The sequence below is a fragment of the Vitis vinifera genome, chromosome 11 (genome assembly GCF_030704535.1).
Source record: "Vitis vinifera cultivar Pinot Noir 40024 chromosome 11, ASM3070453v1".
NCBI classification, from domain to species: domain Eukaryota; kingdom Viridiplantae; phylum Streptophyta; class Magnoliopsida; order Vitales; family Vitaceae; genus Vitis; species Vitis vinifera.
This window is the reverse complement of record NC_081815.1, coordinates 4,720,356-4,735,478: the sequence shown is the minus strand read 5'-3', so window position 1 is coordinate 4,735,478 and position 15,123 is coordinate 4,720,356. Positions and strand designations below refer to the sequence as shown.

Genomic DNA, 15,123 nt, shown 5'->3' with positions numbered 1-15,123 from the left:
GAGAAAAAATTATTAGAAAAGTGATTCTAAGGAGTCTATAATCAATCCCAAATGGGCTTAAGGAGGTCTAGATATTGATCTTCTATTTCAAGAATATTGCCACTGTTTTTTTGTGAAATATTGAACTCGGGTATTGTCATATATATGTTAAGTAATCTAGTTGTAATAGTGTCACATTGTGCATGAGAATGAAAAGAATAGGAGGTCTAGTTATAGTTTTTCTAATTCACTTGGGTAGTCAGATCAATAGCATGTTTAAGGATTATGATTTTATAAAGATAGCTTTAAAGAGTCCAAATGACAGAGTCTGTAAAAATTCCTTCCTCTCCCCCACTCCCTTTTGGTCTCAGATCTTACCTAAAAACAATCAATGTCAGGAAATCCCAATGAAATCTAGTTGAGTTATGGTGGTCAGTCTTCTGGGGTGATTGAGCTCTACACATGTACGAGGGTACAACACAAAGACCCCACCACAACAATGTTTAGTTTACATAACATTTAAATTGCAAACAATATGATCATTTTTATTTTTGCTTCTCCTCCACTTTCTGTAATTGGTTCCAACATTAATGCAGCGTATTCGGATTGAAGGGATAAAAAATGATCCATGGTTTCGAAAGAACTACGTGTCTAGCAAATGTAGAGAAGATGAAGAAGTGAATTTGGATGATATTCATGCGGTTTTTGATGATATTGAGGTTAGCCTTTTTTACTTTTATAAATTTGGTATCAAACTAGAGACTTTTTCAGGCTAATTTTGTGAGTTCAATGGTTTTTAAACTTTGATTTTTGAAATTATCATCCCGTGAGTTTGGAGTTCAATATATGAAACCTGAACTGATGATCTTCTGGTACTCAATTCCCTGCACATCCATATTCATCTAAGTTTCATTTGGTTTATTATACTTAATAATTGTTGTTTTGCAGGAAAATTACGTATCTGAGCAGTCAGGAAATAATGACACAGGTCCTTTGATAATGAATGCATTTGAGATGATTACCCTATCCCAAGGGTTGAATCTATCAGCACTTTTTGACAGACGACAGGTACAGTGATATTATTTTAGGATTTTTGCACTCCATTATATTTCTTTATATTCCAGCGTGATTCAAGTTTGACTGCACTTAATTTATTTACAATTGTGTCTCTTCTTATTTACATTGATTAACACAAATCTTTTTATATTTTTAAGTGATGGTTTGGAGCTGATTTTACTTTAGCAGCTGACCTGTTGCTACTTTTAGCATTTCATACTTAATCTTGGGTAAAGCTTTGCTGTCCAAACACGTGTTTATTGAAAACACAGAGAGTATAATAAAACAGGTGGTTTGCAGATGAAATAGTTTGGTACTAACAGGAAAAGTAGTGGAGATTCATGGCCAAGCATTTTATGGTCAGCTTCAAAGCACCATAATTTTTTCTTTTTAAATGAGAATACAGCACCATAACTTTCTGCCTTCCTTTTTTCTTTTTCCTTTTTGTTTTGTTTTGCGCTATTTCTACCTTCTTGGAAGAGCCTCTTCAAGATATATGATGGTTGTCTATCATTTAGATTTCTTATTTCAAACCCAAGAAGTGCACCCCCGCAACACCCCCCCCCCCCCCCAAAAAAAAAAAAAAAAAAAAAAACTAAATAAATAGTGATTTTTAAATTTTTATTTATTTTTAGTAATTTCAACAACTTATTTATAATTTGGATTTTTTAGTAATTAGGCAATATGATAATTCACTTAGGGTTGAAGTTATAATTTTTTTTTTTAATTTATTTGATGAATAGCAATTATGATGCATTATATTTGATCATTTGAGAACTTGAAGTAAGAAATAAATATATCAAGGACTTTTTGCCTTTCTTTCTTTATCTTCCTTGTCTCTTATGCTCTTTTTGGTGGGAAAAGCATGGAGCTTATGAAATCCACGAGCAATTTTCACTGCTGGGTAAATTTTGAGCTTTCCTATGTGAAGCTCTCTCAATATTTATTCCTAAACTTTTTTTTTCCCTGGGTGCTGTTTGGATTGCAGAAGGAAAAATAAGGAAAACAAAGAAATATCAATTCTTATTGTTTGGTTGTGATGAAAAAATAGTAAGGAAATAAAAATGGGGAAAATTAGCATGATCTTGAAACTCCTTATTTTTTGTTTTAAAAAAAGTGAAAGTTGGAGAAATAGTAGATTACGAATTCATTGGGCTCCTTCTAATAACTGGGTTTAAACTTTTATGGTTTTTTGGTTTCTTAGACAATGGAGAAAATACATGAAAATGCGGAAGCCTACTAGTTGGGTCAAAACTGTTGTTCTTTGCTCCAGATTCACTTTTCTTTTCATCCATCCATGCAATCAAACAGGCAATTGAATTTTTTATCTTGCTATGAAGAATCCCATTAAAAGTCAGGCTAAAAGTCTAAGAGATAGGAAGTGTTCATGTTAAGGTTTGGTTGTTGTATTGTCTAGATCTGGATGTTGGAATTTCATGTTTTCACAAATTTTGCATGCTTTCAGGTAACTGGTGATTCCAACTAGATGAATTGTGTTGTATTATTTTATATGCTACATATTATAGTAGTGACAAAGATTGTGACTCATGTGTCAGAGCGTGTGTTATGGAGTCCATAAACTTGATTGTTATTATAGCTACTACTGACGCTTTCAATAATTTAGAAGTTATAGCGCTGAGCTCTTTCTACCTTGTTATGCTGGAAGTATGGAAAAGCTTATCATTTTGACCTAATGTGAACCATGTCACTTATCGAAAGAAATATGAACTTTGTTGATCTCTAGTATGGCTTCTATTCAAATGGTGATGTTAATCTAGGCACTGTTTGGATGGCATATTAGAAGATCAGTTCTTGCATTTGGAATCAAAAAGCAAGATATTGAAGAAAGGTGATCATTACAAATTTTGGTTAGGTGATTATTACAAATTTTGGTTTTCCTCCATATAGAGTCATCAACATAGTTGTTAAAAACTTATGATACATGATAAGATACATTTTTTATGGAAATCAATACGTATCGCAATTTGTATCTTATTTTAAAATATATCTTACAAAACATACATGATACATGATACAATACGTGATATTACGATACAACAATACATACATCATCAACTATTTTCTATAATTTTTTTAAAAAATAAAATTATTTATTTATTTTGTTAAAAGAATTTATTATGTTAATTGTTTAAGATATACTAAAAGATTAAAAATTGATTACAAAAAGGGAAAATAAGTAAAATAATCTTATATGAAAAGCTATATTTTTGTTGTCAAATGCTATATTTGAAGTAAAGTAAGTTTATCTTTACAATGAATATTCGAAGTTTTCATTTAAATGGTTTGAATGTTGATAATGAAAATAATGGTGATTAATGAATATATATTTTTTAATTAATATATTAGTTTTTTTTAATTTATTTTTTAGTGGAAAATGAATGATGATGAACCTAAAAAGCTAGAAATTTGAAGATGCCTTTTATATATATATATATATATATGTATGTATGTATGTATAACAACACAATAACATATGCCTAGTTAGAATTTGGAACTAAAAATCATAACTAAAAATTGAAGAAGTTTATTCTTGTGAATTATGTGATGAATCTATATATTAAAGTTATATTTTGTTAATTTGAACTGTCAAAACTTTAATATTTAATGTTTTCATATGATATGATATAGTTTAACTCTTTAGATTTTACTATTTTCCATAAAATTGGTTATATATCACTCTATAATCCATAATTTCAATAGATATTCACACATACATATATTTTCTATTTATTTTTCACTATATAAAAAAACTTACGATACTCGATATAGAAAAATATGAAAACGATACACGATAAGTTTTACCAGGTGACAACTATGGTCATCACCATGCTGCCACCTTTGCTCTTACAGCATTGGCCACAACCACCCTAGATATGTTATGGTCATTACTATGCCATTAGCACCATCAACATCACAGCAGATACTATTGAAGTTGCTATGGTGAAACCATAAACATCATCTTCAACACAAACGCTTCATCACCTCAACCACTCTCATCATCCCCCGTTCCCACGGAGTCCCATTACTGTGATCTCTATCAATGCCACCAGTTCACACCACCATAACCACTCTGTGTCGCTGCTATTGCTTCAAGATGCTAACCTCCCCACCGTCAACACTATGGCAACACTTGCTTTTATGTTTTCCCAAAAGATTAAAAAAATACTGGTCTCGTGGATAGTAGTAGCTTCAAAAAGCTTAACTGAACAATGGTGTATGATATCCACCTTTGCTAATGCTTTTTTCACACACTAAAGTAGGCTAGTTAGTATGTTGTTTGATAATGGAGTCCTTAACCATTGACATTCTTCTTTGTCTAGCTATCATGCATTCTAATTATTTGGGATCTGGTGGCAGGATTATGTAAAACGGCAAACTCGTTTTGTTTCCCGCGAACCAGCAAAAGTTATAATTTCTACTATTGAAGCTGTGGCAGAATCTATGAATTTCAAGGTCCATACACGCCACTACAAGGTAATCTCCTAAAACTTACCTTCGTCACATTAACTTGTTCTTTTCACGATAGTGCATCTTGAATTTGGTTAAAGATGGCATATGTTCTCCATTTTCAACAACTTGATAATTTCATTTAAATTATTTGAACTGCAGTAGAATTCAATAAATTCAACAAAGGAGAAATTGATGATATTATAAGAACAGCCAATAAAAATGTTTTAATATTAACTAGGAGCCTGTATTGCATTCCAAATTTGATGAAATTTACGCACTAATCCTGCACCAGCTCTGAAACTGCATCTGTATCTTTTCAAGTCCATTTTCATGCATGTTTCCTTTTGGCATTATTATGAACTGTCGGAATAGCTTCATCTTGCCCCATGCCTTGCACTATGGTCTTTCAGTTTGCTATTCTTCTTGTTTGTGTTATTTTAAGTTCTCATGTTGTTTTCTATTAGTGCAAGAGAAATATCCAAAGTACAAAGGGGCATGTACGCCTATTCTATTTTTCACTTACATATAAATTGTTTTTGGGTATCAAATCTTCTCTACATATGAAACTAATATAGGGGGTCAGGCTGGTAATTGTTCATTGCATTATTATGTCTTGGATAGTGCAAGAGAACTATCCCATGTACAAAAGAACATGTATGCTAATCTGTTTTTCATTTACTTCCTTTCGAAGTCTATGTTTTGTAATTCTTTCTATTATTATTTCCATTCAGACAAGACTCGAGGGAATATCTGCAAATAAGACTGCACAATTTGCAGTTGTCCTAGAGGTAACTTTCTAGATATTTTTCCTGCAACATTGTTCCTGTTGTTCTTTATAAAGAGGCCTGATTTCTGGTGTAGGATTGTTTCTAACAAAGGTTCCATCTTTATTTTTTCTGTTGTTAGGTTTTTGAAGTTGCACCATCCCTTTTCATGGTGGATGTTAGAAAGGCTGCTGGGGATACACTTGAATATCACAAGGTTTGCTTGTACTGACTTTTGTTAACTTTCATTTGGCTTCAGAGCTTGCCTCCAATTGAACATGCACAGCTACCAGAGTAGACCATGAAGGTTCAAAAAAATAATGGTTCTGGATATAATGGTTCATGGGGTAACTGAAAATTCAATCTTCACTAGTGGATAGTGCTTGGATGCAGGTCTTATTTTACTCACAATTCAGCTTTACTTATTAGCCAATCAATAGTATTCAACTCTGGAAAGTTCAATGAATTGGTGAATAATTCTGAGCCCAAGGGCCTTGGACTTGTTCTAGAAAACTGCTGATTCATCTCAACATCCTCATTTCAGGAAAAGCCCATTTTTTATTTGGTGCCTGCCTATTCTAACATATTTACCTCTAGCCATGCCCATTTCTTATTTGTTGACTGCCTATTCTAACATATCTACCTCTAGCCATCTTCCAAAAATTTTTCTTTCTGTGGTCAGTATTGTTCACTTCGACAATTGGCTATAATTCATGAGTATCTCTGATCCTAGAGCTGAGTCCACAGGCTAGGCATCCCCGTATTTGTTTGAAACCAAGTATGCATTTTGGTGTCTGGCAATAGCAACTATAGCTAACGTCTCTCTATGGTTCCCATTTTCAGTTTTACAAGAATTTCTGTGCTAAACTTGAGCATATCATCTGGAAACCAAAAGAGGCTATGACAAATTCCAGTCTTCTAAGAACAATGACTTGCTGATCCAGTTCTGTGGGTGTGATGCAATTCAGTAAGCGGACATGCTTGGACAAGCTACTGCTCCCAGAAGCGACTTCCTGTGTAGTCTACATATGTTTTGTTGATTATAGATCTCGGTCTTTTTCTCGAGATATGAAATTTCAATGTCATTATATGGTAAAACTCTTGAGTGCACCAAATATTTTATAAGTTTGCCTTGTGGCTAGCAATGATGGTAGGTATGTTACCATTAATAGTTTGGTTAGAGGTTGTATGTATCGGAAAATCACATAATTCTCAGTGTAGTGAAGAATGTTGTGGATGAGATGGTACATATGCTCACTTGTATAAGTTATTAGTGAATAACTGTGAAATATCATAGTGTTCCTGTTGCCTATTCCTCTTATATTGCGACTACACACTCTTCATGGCCTGGCCTCCAGGTTCCGAACTATATTTTTCTGCTTGTATGGTTGCTCTCGGGTTTGCGCAACCATGCTGTCTTTCCTTCCCATGGTTTAACATTTTTATGATGTTACAATAAATTCATTCAAGTGAAGTTGGAAGTATATATACAGAGAGAAAAAGGTACTGAAAGAAAATTTCCGACATACTGTCCTATATGTTTGGTAAACGTGTCAATCACTGTTGCAGATTCGTGAATTATGCTATGAGGAAAACCTACACTTTCTTGGAGCTGAAATAGCTTCAATAGTTATTGTGACACTGTGTTATCAACTTTTTCAAAATTCAATAAAGAAGTAAACATCACCCTGAAGTCCCTTTGTCACCAAGGTGGACTGGGCGGAAAATGACAAGAAAGTCACGTTCATAACCCTAACTATGAGGTTCTTGGCTTCACCCTTGAGTACTTCAGATGTAAATGAATGCTAAGTATAGTCTTATGATTCAATGGCCCAATGAGTTCAAAGGCGATTAATAAGTTGAGGGGTAAACTAGTTCTTGACTATAAAATTCATTTTCAAAAGCATGCCATCTTCACTTATCTTTTCTCTTGTAATTCTATACGTACAGAAATAAAAGAAAGCAAGAGATAAGTGAGGGCCAAATCAGTGATGAAAGCAGATAAATCAAAATTCAAGACAAGAGAGAGCTGGTTAACATGGAAGAGTTTGTGAGTCCAAACCATGAAGAAGCTCAACAGTTATCTGCAGCACACTAGCTACCTCTTATCTCATTATGTACATGGGAATATCCTCAGCTTAGGGTGTATGAATGGTTTTCAAGGTTGAAATAACTTGTTTCCACATTTGCATTTCCAAGAGAGGAGGTAATAGCTCTCATCTTCCTGAGCGAATGCCTCGAGCCCATTTTTATGGGGGGGAGGAATGACTAGAGCTGCTGTGCAAGGTGTGCAACTCAAGCACCTGTTGACACACCTGGGGGGCCTTGATCCCAGCACCATTTTCATTTGCTTCAAACTCTCACCATCTTCCGAAGACTCTGACCCAACTGCCAAAAGAGTGGAAAGAGAAAAAAACAATTAAAAATGAAACAAAAGCAAGATCTTCCCATGAAATATAAAAGAAGCATTTCCCTTTTCTCCAGTCTTTATGGTAGTGGTATACTCTGCCTGTAAATTATTTGAACTGAAATAGGTTCTGGTTCTTTTCACCTGATCTGGAAGGAAGAAGTGGGAGGGACAAGATGATGAGCAGCATGATGGCCGCAATGCTTAGCCCATTTGGGTAGTTTCTTGATGAAGCCATCGGACTGTATGTTTGAATACAAAGGAGAGAGAGGGAGGAGGGAGAATATGAAGACCTTTAAAAGATTAAGAAGGTGGTGTTTGTAAAAGGGGGTGAAGAAAAGAGAAGGTATTGCATTAGCTGTAAAGCCTGTAAGAGAAATCTATCATATGATGGTCTCACTTGTTCACCAATTCACTGCATCTGGGGGGGTCCCAAACAGAGTTTTAACTTAATATTTTTCCATGTCTCTTTGGGAAACTGTTGCTCTGACTTCAGGTTTTCAGTTATGAATGACTGAAGTTACAGTTTGAACTTTGGCTAGCTGACTTTAGACCACCTTTAATCTGCCACTTTTTCAAATAATTGGAAGTCGTTTGGACCCACCCTCTGTATTAGGCAAATGAAATTTTCTCATCTTTCCTACTTAGCCTCTGCATTTAAAGCAAATGAATTTTCTTACCAAAAAAGAGTACCACTGTCCCCTTCTTTTCATTAGAATTACCTATGTTCAAAAGAAGGAATCTAAGGGTGTTTGTTAACTATTCTCAAAAACATTAACTGTTCTCATTACCCAAAAAAGGGAACTTTGGAGCCTAAGCTTGGGCAGCCCCCATGAACCAATACTAATGGGGTCCAGTTCATCAATTTCTTCAAGACATCTTGTTGATAATAATTGAAAACAGTGAAGAGAAAGAGGCCTATAGTGAAGCTCTGCCAAGCTATCACAAGGGCATCCTCAGTTGTCTCCCTAGTCCATACCCTTGGTTCCAATTTTCAAATCAACACATTTCAGGCACAAATTTCAAAACACATACAATACTTAAAATCAATCCCAAATTCAAATTTCAAGCGCCGTGGTTTTCAGCAGTTGACCACATTGTTAATGGAGGTTGATGAGATGTCACTGGTAAAATAAATCTCAACATAGAGAATGTGAAACATTAACTCTTCATTGATTCTCTTGAAAGCCTTTGTGTTGTAATGTACCAGTTTTTGTCGTTGAAGCACATCAATCTACTCGATATTTACCTTTTGAATTGGTAACACTAACACCTTTGTTCATGACCTTTCAATGTGTAGCAAAATGATTGTTAGTAAGTTTCAAAATTTCATTTCTTATCTTTCTGTAGTAATCAAATGAAGCCGTAGGCAAGCCTATAAACAAGCTTCTTAGTAAATTTTGCAGAACAATATAGCAAATTAGGCTGATAAAAAAGCCTTTTTAACAAACTTGTGACCAAGCTGAAAATCAGAACATGAACCATATTTGAACATGGGGACTTGGGCTTGGACAAAACCCAAGTTCGAGTCTGGGCTTAATTTAATTCAACCAAAATTGGGGCTTAAAAAAAGCAACACCTTTATGAAAGGTTTGGATCCATGCTCTCTAATGTCTATATTGGGTTGCTTCCCCTAGGATATGTACTGGAGTATGGGGTAGCATATCCTGTGGTGAAGACTTCGCTGACAGTCCTGTTTCAACTCCTCTATAGACTTGAAATAAGGGGAAAAAAACAAAAGCCCCCAGAAAAAAAAAAAGAAGAAGGAAGAAACTCAAAACAAGACAAAAGTTGGAATACGAACTAGAGATGATTCCTGCACTAGAAGGGCATGATATTGGCCAGATCTTTATGGTGTGACTGAAAAACCAAATCAAGGGACTCGAGCTAAATGACCAAGCACAACAGTGTCAGGCATTAGAGGCTGTAATATTGTAATATGAACCGGCTAAGCAAATTTTCCCTCAAGAGGATCCTTTGAGATTTTATGTAAGATCTAAAGGAGTAGAGTTCAATCCTGTTTTAGATATTTTTCGATTTAGGGGAAGTCCAAGTGCCAGCAGCCTGACTGGCTTAACAAAAAGCAGGTACAACACAGATGGCTTTGATAGATATAGCCACACATTATTGATTAACATATTTTATCAGTAGTTGAATCTGATTGCTAATTGCAGCCATGTTTGATTTTATTATTCCAGAGAACTGCTTTCACTATTTGTTTCACTGTTTACTCCCTGTTCTTTATCAATGACAAGACAACCAAAGGCATCCCAGATGCCTTCAAATGGGAGAGGTCCAAATTCAAGGCACCCTGTGCCCTGTGCTATGTTGGGAACAAAAAGGGTAGGGACCTTTCCATGTGCCCAACCTAATATATAGGACAAATGGTCATCAGTGAGAAGTGGGAACATAATAAACAGTCATCAAAGTGACCACCACCACAATTACTTTTTCAGTAGGATGCTACTGGCTAAGGCAAAAAATTTAAAAAGGAAGCAAATTCTTTTGCAGTGATTGTCAGAGGAAAAGCAATCATGAGAGAAGCATCTATCATTTCTGGATTTCTAACAGGAAGATGGGCATGCTTAAAAGCTTTACCAAGGGAAAATGAATAGATTCCAGCATACAGTGTTATTCACTGTGTTTGATTTCCAGATCAAGAAAGGAACCATGCCGATTCAGTCCTGTAATGTTTATCTTTAAATTTTATTTCCTAATGATTTCTTTCTCTTCCATAAGCAGACCAGGCTGAGAACAAGAGCTTCTATGAGTAATAGTAGCAGAGGAATTGAAATATGCTGGGCACAGTAAAATTTTTAATCATTCCAGAAATCTTCTTCCAAGATATGCCCAATATGTCATATATGCCCACCACAGTTCAAATCTCCTTTTTCATGTCATTTGGTCGGTTTTGCAAGAATTTGAAGGGCCGAGGTCTTTTAGATGAGTAAAGTAATGCATATCAGCTGTCTTAAAGCTAATTAAAGAAAGGACATTTGAAGAAAAAATCCATATGCAGCTTGCTGTAAATTTGAATATATACATATCATACCATGTTCTTTAATGCTAGGAAGTTCTCAGAATACTAGATCAACAGAAAAGATATATTTATGAACTAAAAAATGGCAAAATCCCAATCCTTTACTTAATAACAAAGTTGTTGCAGAGTACAATTCATACGCAGATAAGGACTTGGTTACAAAAAAACAACCATCAGGGTTGTGGTGGCAAGCTGAATGACGTAGCCACGGCCAAAGCCCGTAAAAACAAGCCCCCCCACCAGGAACTGTCCAAAGCAACCATTAACTAGGAACTTAAATAAAAGGAAAAACAAGGACTCTCAACTCTTGGAAAGAGTTGCAAACACAAGGCTCGTAAGGACACTTGCAACTAATATGGACTGACCCAGAAAACAGATTGTAGGACTGAAAATAGAGAAAGCTTAGTCCAGCCACACCATCAAAGGAATGTGTGACAAAGCTAAAACACCAGGTATAGCACACCCAGCAATACAAAACCAGGACCAAACACTAGTGGTAACCTAAAACCAGGACTTGGTGACTGTATTCTCAGGGAACCATGGCCATGAAAGAGGTGGCCTCCCGTTAATGGGAGGCCAAACAGTTGTAACAAGCTTTCCAATGATAGAAAACCTGCAAAAAGAGGGTGGAAAAGTGAACCGCCAAAGTCCCCTGGAAAACAACCAAACCACTGAGCTACCAGCAGGCCCACAGCGGAGAGCCAAAAAACTACATTGCTACGTGTGAGCTGACTGTACGAGCATCATGCTTCAACTATCTTTCCAAACTGCAAGTTCTTGAAATTCCTGATCTGGTTGAACACCTTCATATTTGCCAATTTTTTGTTGCTTAGAAGAGGATATCACACCTCCACAAGCTCTCCATAAGCAGCTCGACTGAGCTGCTGCTGATTTTATTGCAGTGTTGGAGATTCAGGCCCAGCAGAGTCTTGCCCAATTTGCATAAAGAAGGCATGCTCTTGTTTGATACCTTAGAACAACCTGACACTGAAAGGATTTGCAAATTGAGCTTCTCTCCACAGGACAGAGCAGCAATGCCAGAATCAGTAATTGCACACTTTGATAAATCGAGATCATTAAGTAATAGACAATTATCTGCAATCGCCACCAAGCTTGCATCAGTAATCTTCCTGCACCCATCAAGATTCAGCAGTTCGAGGGTTTCACCATGCAGCCTAGCCATGGCTAAAACCACCTCATCTGTCAAATTCAAGCAGCCACTAAGGTTCACCTTGGCAAGTCCTGCCTCACAGCTTTCAAGAAGTGGGAGAAGCCCAGCATCTGTCATTCCATCAAGTCCGCTCAGATCAACATGATGCAATTGAGGGCATAACTTTCCCACCATTGCCAAGCTAGCGCTGCCAAACCCTGGGCAGTTTCGGATGGACAAGGACCGAAGAGAGTGGCAAGGAGAGAGCATAGGTGTTCCCACAGCTATGTCCTTGATTCCCATGCATTTCACCAGTGAAAGAGATTTTAATTTAGATCCACAATTTGAAAGGGAACCAATAACCCCCAACTGGGTGACCCTGTTGCACTCCTCCAATTGCAGGCCCTCAAGAGATCCTGCAGCTTTTGCAAAGGCAATCAGCCCATTGTCAGATACAAAGCAACACTTCCGCAGACACATCTGTTTTAGATTGGGACAACCCTTTCCCATGGCTTCAAGACTCACATCTGTTATACCCCGGCAGGAAGTAATTGTCAAAGAGATCAGGGTCTGGAGGCCCATGGCATTGCCCATGACCCAAAAGCCTTTCTCACTCACATTTTGGAGACCACTGAGGGTAAGACTGGTGATAGCCTTGCCATAGTGCCCAACTACGGCAAGAGAGAAATCTGTGATGTTCAAGGATTGAAGCTTTACCCTGGAAAGGATAGAAGTCGCTGATGATAACAGACCAGCAACTCCTTGATCCCCAACAAGAGGGCAGTCTTTGATAGAGATGGATTGTAGTTTGGGGCAGAGACTTCCAATAGCTTGCAAGCTCTCATTCCCAATGTTTGCACAAGACTCAATTGTTAAAGCAGTCAAATTAGGGCAATTCTTTGCAATAGCAATCAAACCCTTGTCGGAAATCAAAGGACACTGACAGAGATCGAGCTTCTCTAACATGTGGCATCCGTTACCTATCTCAAATAGACCTTCATCCCCAACAGCTGAGACATTCCACAGAGAAAGAACCCTTAGAGAAGGGCAACCATGGGCAATTTTGGAAAGACCAAGGTTGGTAACTCCACGAGAAGAACTGCTCTCCCTGATTGAAAGCTTTCCCAATCCCCCTCGACTACTGGTTCCAACTGCAATAGCAGCAAGGCTTATATCTGTTGCCTTCTTCCCTTCCAAACATCTTGTAAGGTACCCATCACTCCCAAGTTCCCGATCTTCAGCAGAGATCATTTCAATATCATCAGGAACGGGAATGGTTAACTCCTTGTCCAGCTTTGAGGACTCATTCAAAGATTGAGAGCTCTTTCTTGGGCAGATCTCAGTCCTACGGATACTGCTAAGGAGCATAAGCCACCGCTTGGAGACCCGAGCGCAGGAGCTCCTCTCTTGGCCTCCAGGAAGGCGTCTCAAGATCTCAAAGAGGCATTCATCTGGAAGAACATCAATGGATGGTCGCTTTTCCAGCTCAAGGTTGTTTTCCCTGAAGATATATGGAGCAGTAATGCGAGACCGCTTGCGAGGAGGGCAGTATACATCCATACAGGAGCCAATTGAAACCAATAAGCCGGAATCCATGGGATTTATGTAAAATGACCCCCCAGGATAGAAATCATCGTCCCCTGAAAAGCCAATGAATACTGAAATCAGCCATAACCGTGGAAAACCATTTCATTACCCACACAGGGACTCCTATCATTAATACAATTTCATGAAGGAGGCCTACCAAAATTCAGTAAAATATAGGTTATGTTTCCTTTGATAGAATCAATCCTAGGAAAAAAAATTTCTCAATGAGAAGAAAATTATTTGACAACCTGTTTAGATCTTGGAGAAAAAGGAGGAAAAGGAGATTACTTCCTGAAGGTATTTTCATAAAATTTCCTTTTCCTCCCTTCCCTTTTCTTCCTTCTCTCCAAGATCTAAACCGCGCACAAGGATCCACAAGTGCCCGGCGATTTCATAATTTTATCATGCATGTTGACACAAATCTAACAAAAGCATCTTCATAGATCCCAATCATAAATTGATCTATAGATATCACAACCAGCCATGCCCCAGAAACCAAACTTAAATCTACAACATCAAGAACAAAAAGCTATAAACTATAAACAACCCAATCAACAAGCATAGCCTCAGAGCTAAACAATTACAAGAACAAAAAAAAACCGTTTGCTTGCAGAGAAATCGCTAGAACACATCTACTTTTCTGGTTTTCATTTGTTTTTCCTCAGTTTTCATGCACCCAAACAGAAAAAAAGAAAAACCCAGAAAGATAAGAAAGCGTACCACTGTAATTGACGAGGGTAGACATAGGCATGACTGAAGAGCCAACACGAACACCAAGAAGAAGCAGAAGAAGAAGAAGAAGAAAAACGCAGCGTTGGAGAAGCAGTGAAGAAGCGGTTGTTGAGTAGGCGAAGAGAGGATCAAGAACATCTGAAACCCCAAAGAATTAGGGCAAAAAAAGAGAGAGGAAGAAGAATACAGAGAATGTGGGAAGATGATGAGAGAAGCCAAGGAAAGAGAAGAGTATATATTGGGGGCATGAGGTGTCATTGCCATTTCAAATGCAATGAATCCATCCCTAAAACCGCTTTTTCCCGTTATTCCTCTTCCCCAACCACCTCCCCTCCCCAATACCGCTTACCGCTTACCACTTACCGCCCCACCCCGTTTTTTGCCCTTTTTTTTTTTATAATATTTGGAGTACAAAAATTCAATAATATTTTTCATAAACATAAAGATATTTATTTAATAGTGATTTTGAGAGAATCCGATACATTTTATAATACTAAGAAATATTTTCTTTTTTAAATTAAATATTTAACAAATTTTTGAATTTCGAGAATCCACAAAAATGATAATAATTTCGAAAAACATTACGAACTAAAATCGATTTAGGATTTTGATTGGGATTAGGAAAGCAAGTGGTGCAAGTAGAAGCTTTAGTTAATGTTTGATTAGTTGGAATTAGCTGGGTGGGGGTGGGGGTGGAGCAGCTGCCTTGAAGTTAGGCATTTCTTACCCCTTGGGAATCAAACTTAGATTACTTTCCCTTCACTTACATTTTTAAGTAATAAAAATTGAGGTTTATGACTAGATTTCTTCTATTCCCATTTCTCATCCCTTTCAAAAGAATCTTCATGGAATATTAATTACATCTCAAAAAGATGATTAAGGTGGCTAAAAAGTTTTTATAATCAGATAGAAACTTGTTGGAACTTTCTTTTCTTGC

General features: G+C 36.9%; 3 protein-coding genes across 6 annotated transcripts in view; 1 reads left to right on the top strand and 2 right to left on the bottom strand.

Moving 5' to 3' along the window:
* CIPK09 (CBL-interacting protein kinase 09) overlaps positions 1-6,591 on the top strand; it is a 34,506-nt gene extending 27,915 nt beyond the window's left edge. For 3 of the 4 annotated variants that reach the window (XM_010657744.3, XM_010657742.3, XM_010657743.3), the window contains exons 10-15: positions 576-698; positions 928-1,047; positions 4,414-4,530; positions 5,238-5,294; positions 5,413-5,487; positions 6,114-6,591. In XM_010657744.3, coding sequence (XP_010656046.1) covers positions 576-698; positions 928-1,047; positions 4,414-4,530; positions 5,238-5,294; positions 5,413-5,487; positions 6,114-6,209 — 588 coding nt within the window. In that variant the 3' untranslated portion in view covers positions 6,210-6,591. 4 annotated transcript variants of the gene reach the window in all.
* Positions 6,592-7,259: 668 nt separating this feature from the next.
* On the bottom strand, positions 7,260-8,099 carry LOC104880662 (EPIDERMAL PATTERNING FACTOR-like protein 6). The gene is made up of 2 exons (XM_010658131.3): positions 7,822-8,099; positions 7,260-7,658 (listed from the first exon to the last, which is right to left on the bottom strand). Exons 1-2 carry the CDS (start codon positions 7,913-7,915, stop codon positions 7,429-7,431), a joined length of 324 nt encoding a protein of 107 aa, XP_010656433.1. The 5' UTR covers positions 7,916-8,099; the 3' UTR covers positions 7,260-7,428.
* Positions 8,100-10,800: 2,701 nt separating this feature from the next.
* LOC100267990 (EIN3-binding F-box protein 1) lies at positions 10,801-14,469 on the bottom strand. The gene is made up of 2 exons (XM_002285213.4): positions 14,175-14,469; positions 10,801-13,507 (listed from the first exon to the last, which is right to left on the bottom strand). Exons 1-2 carry the CDS (start codon positions 14,203-14,205, stop codon positions 11,547-11,549), a joined length of 1,992 nt encoding a protein of 663 aa, XP_002285249.2. The 5' UTR covers positions 14,206-14,469; the 3' UTR covers positions 10,801-11,546.
* Between the last annotated feature and the right edge of the window lie 654 nt (positions 14,470-15,123).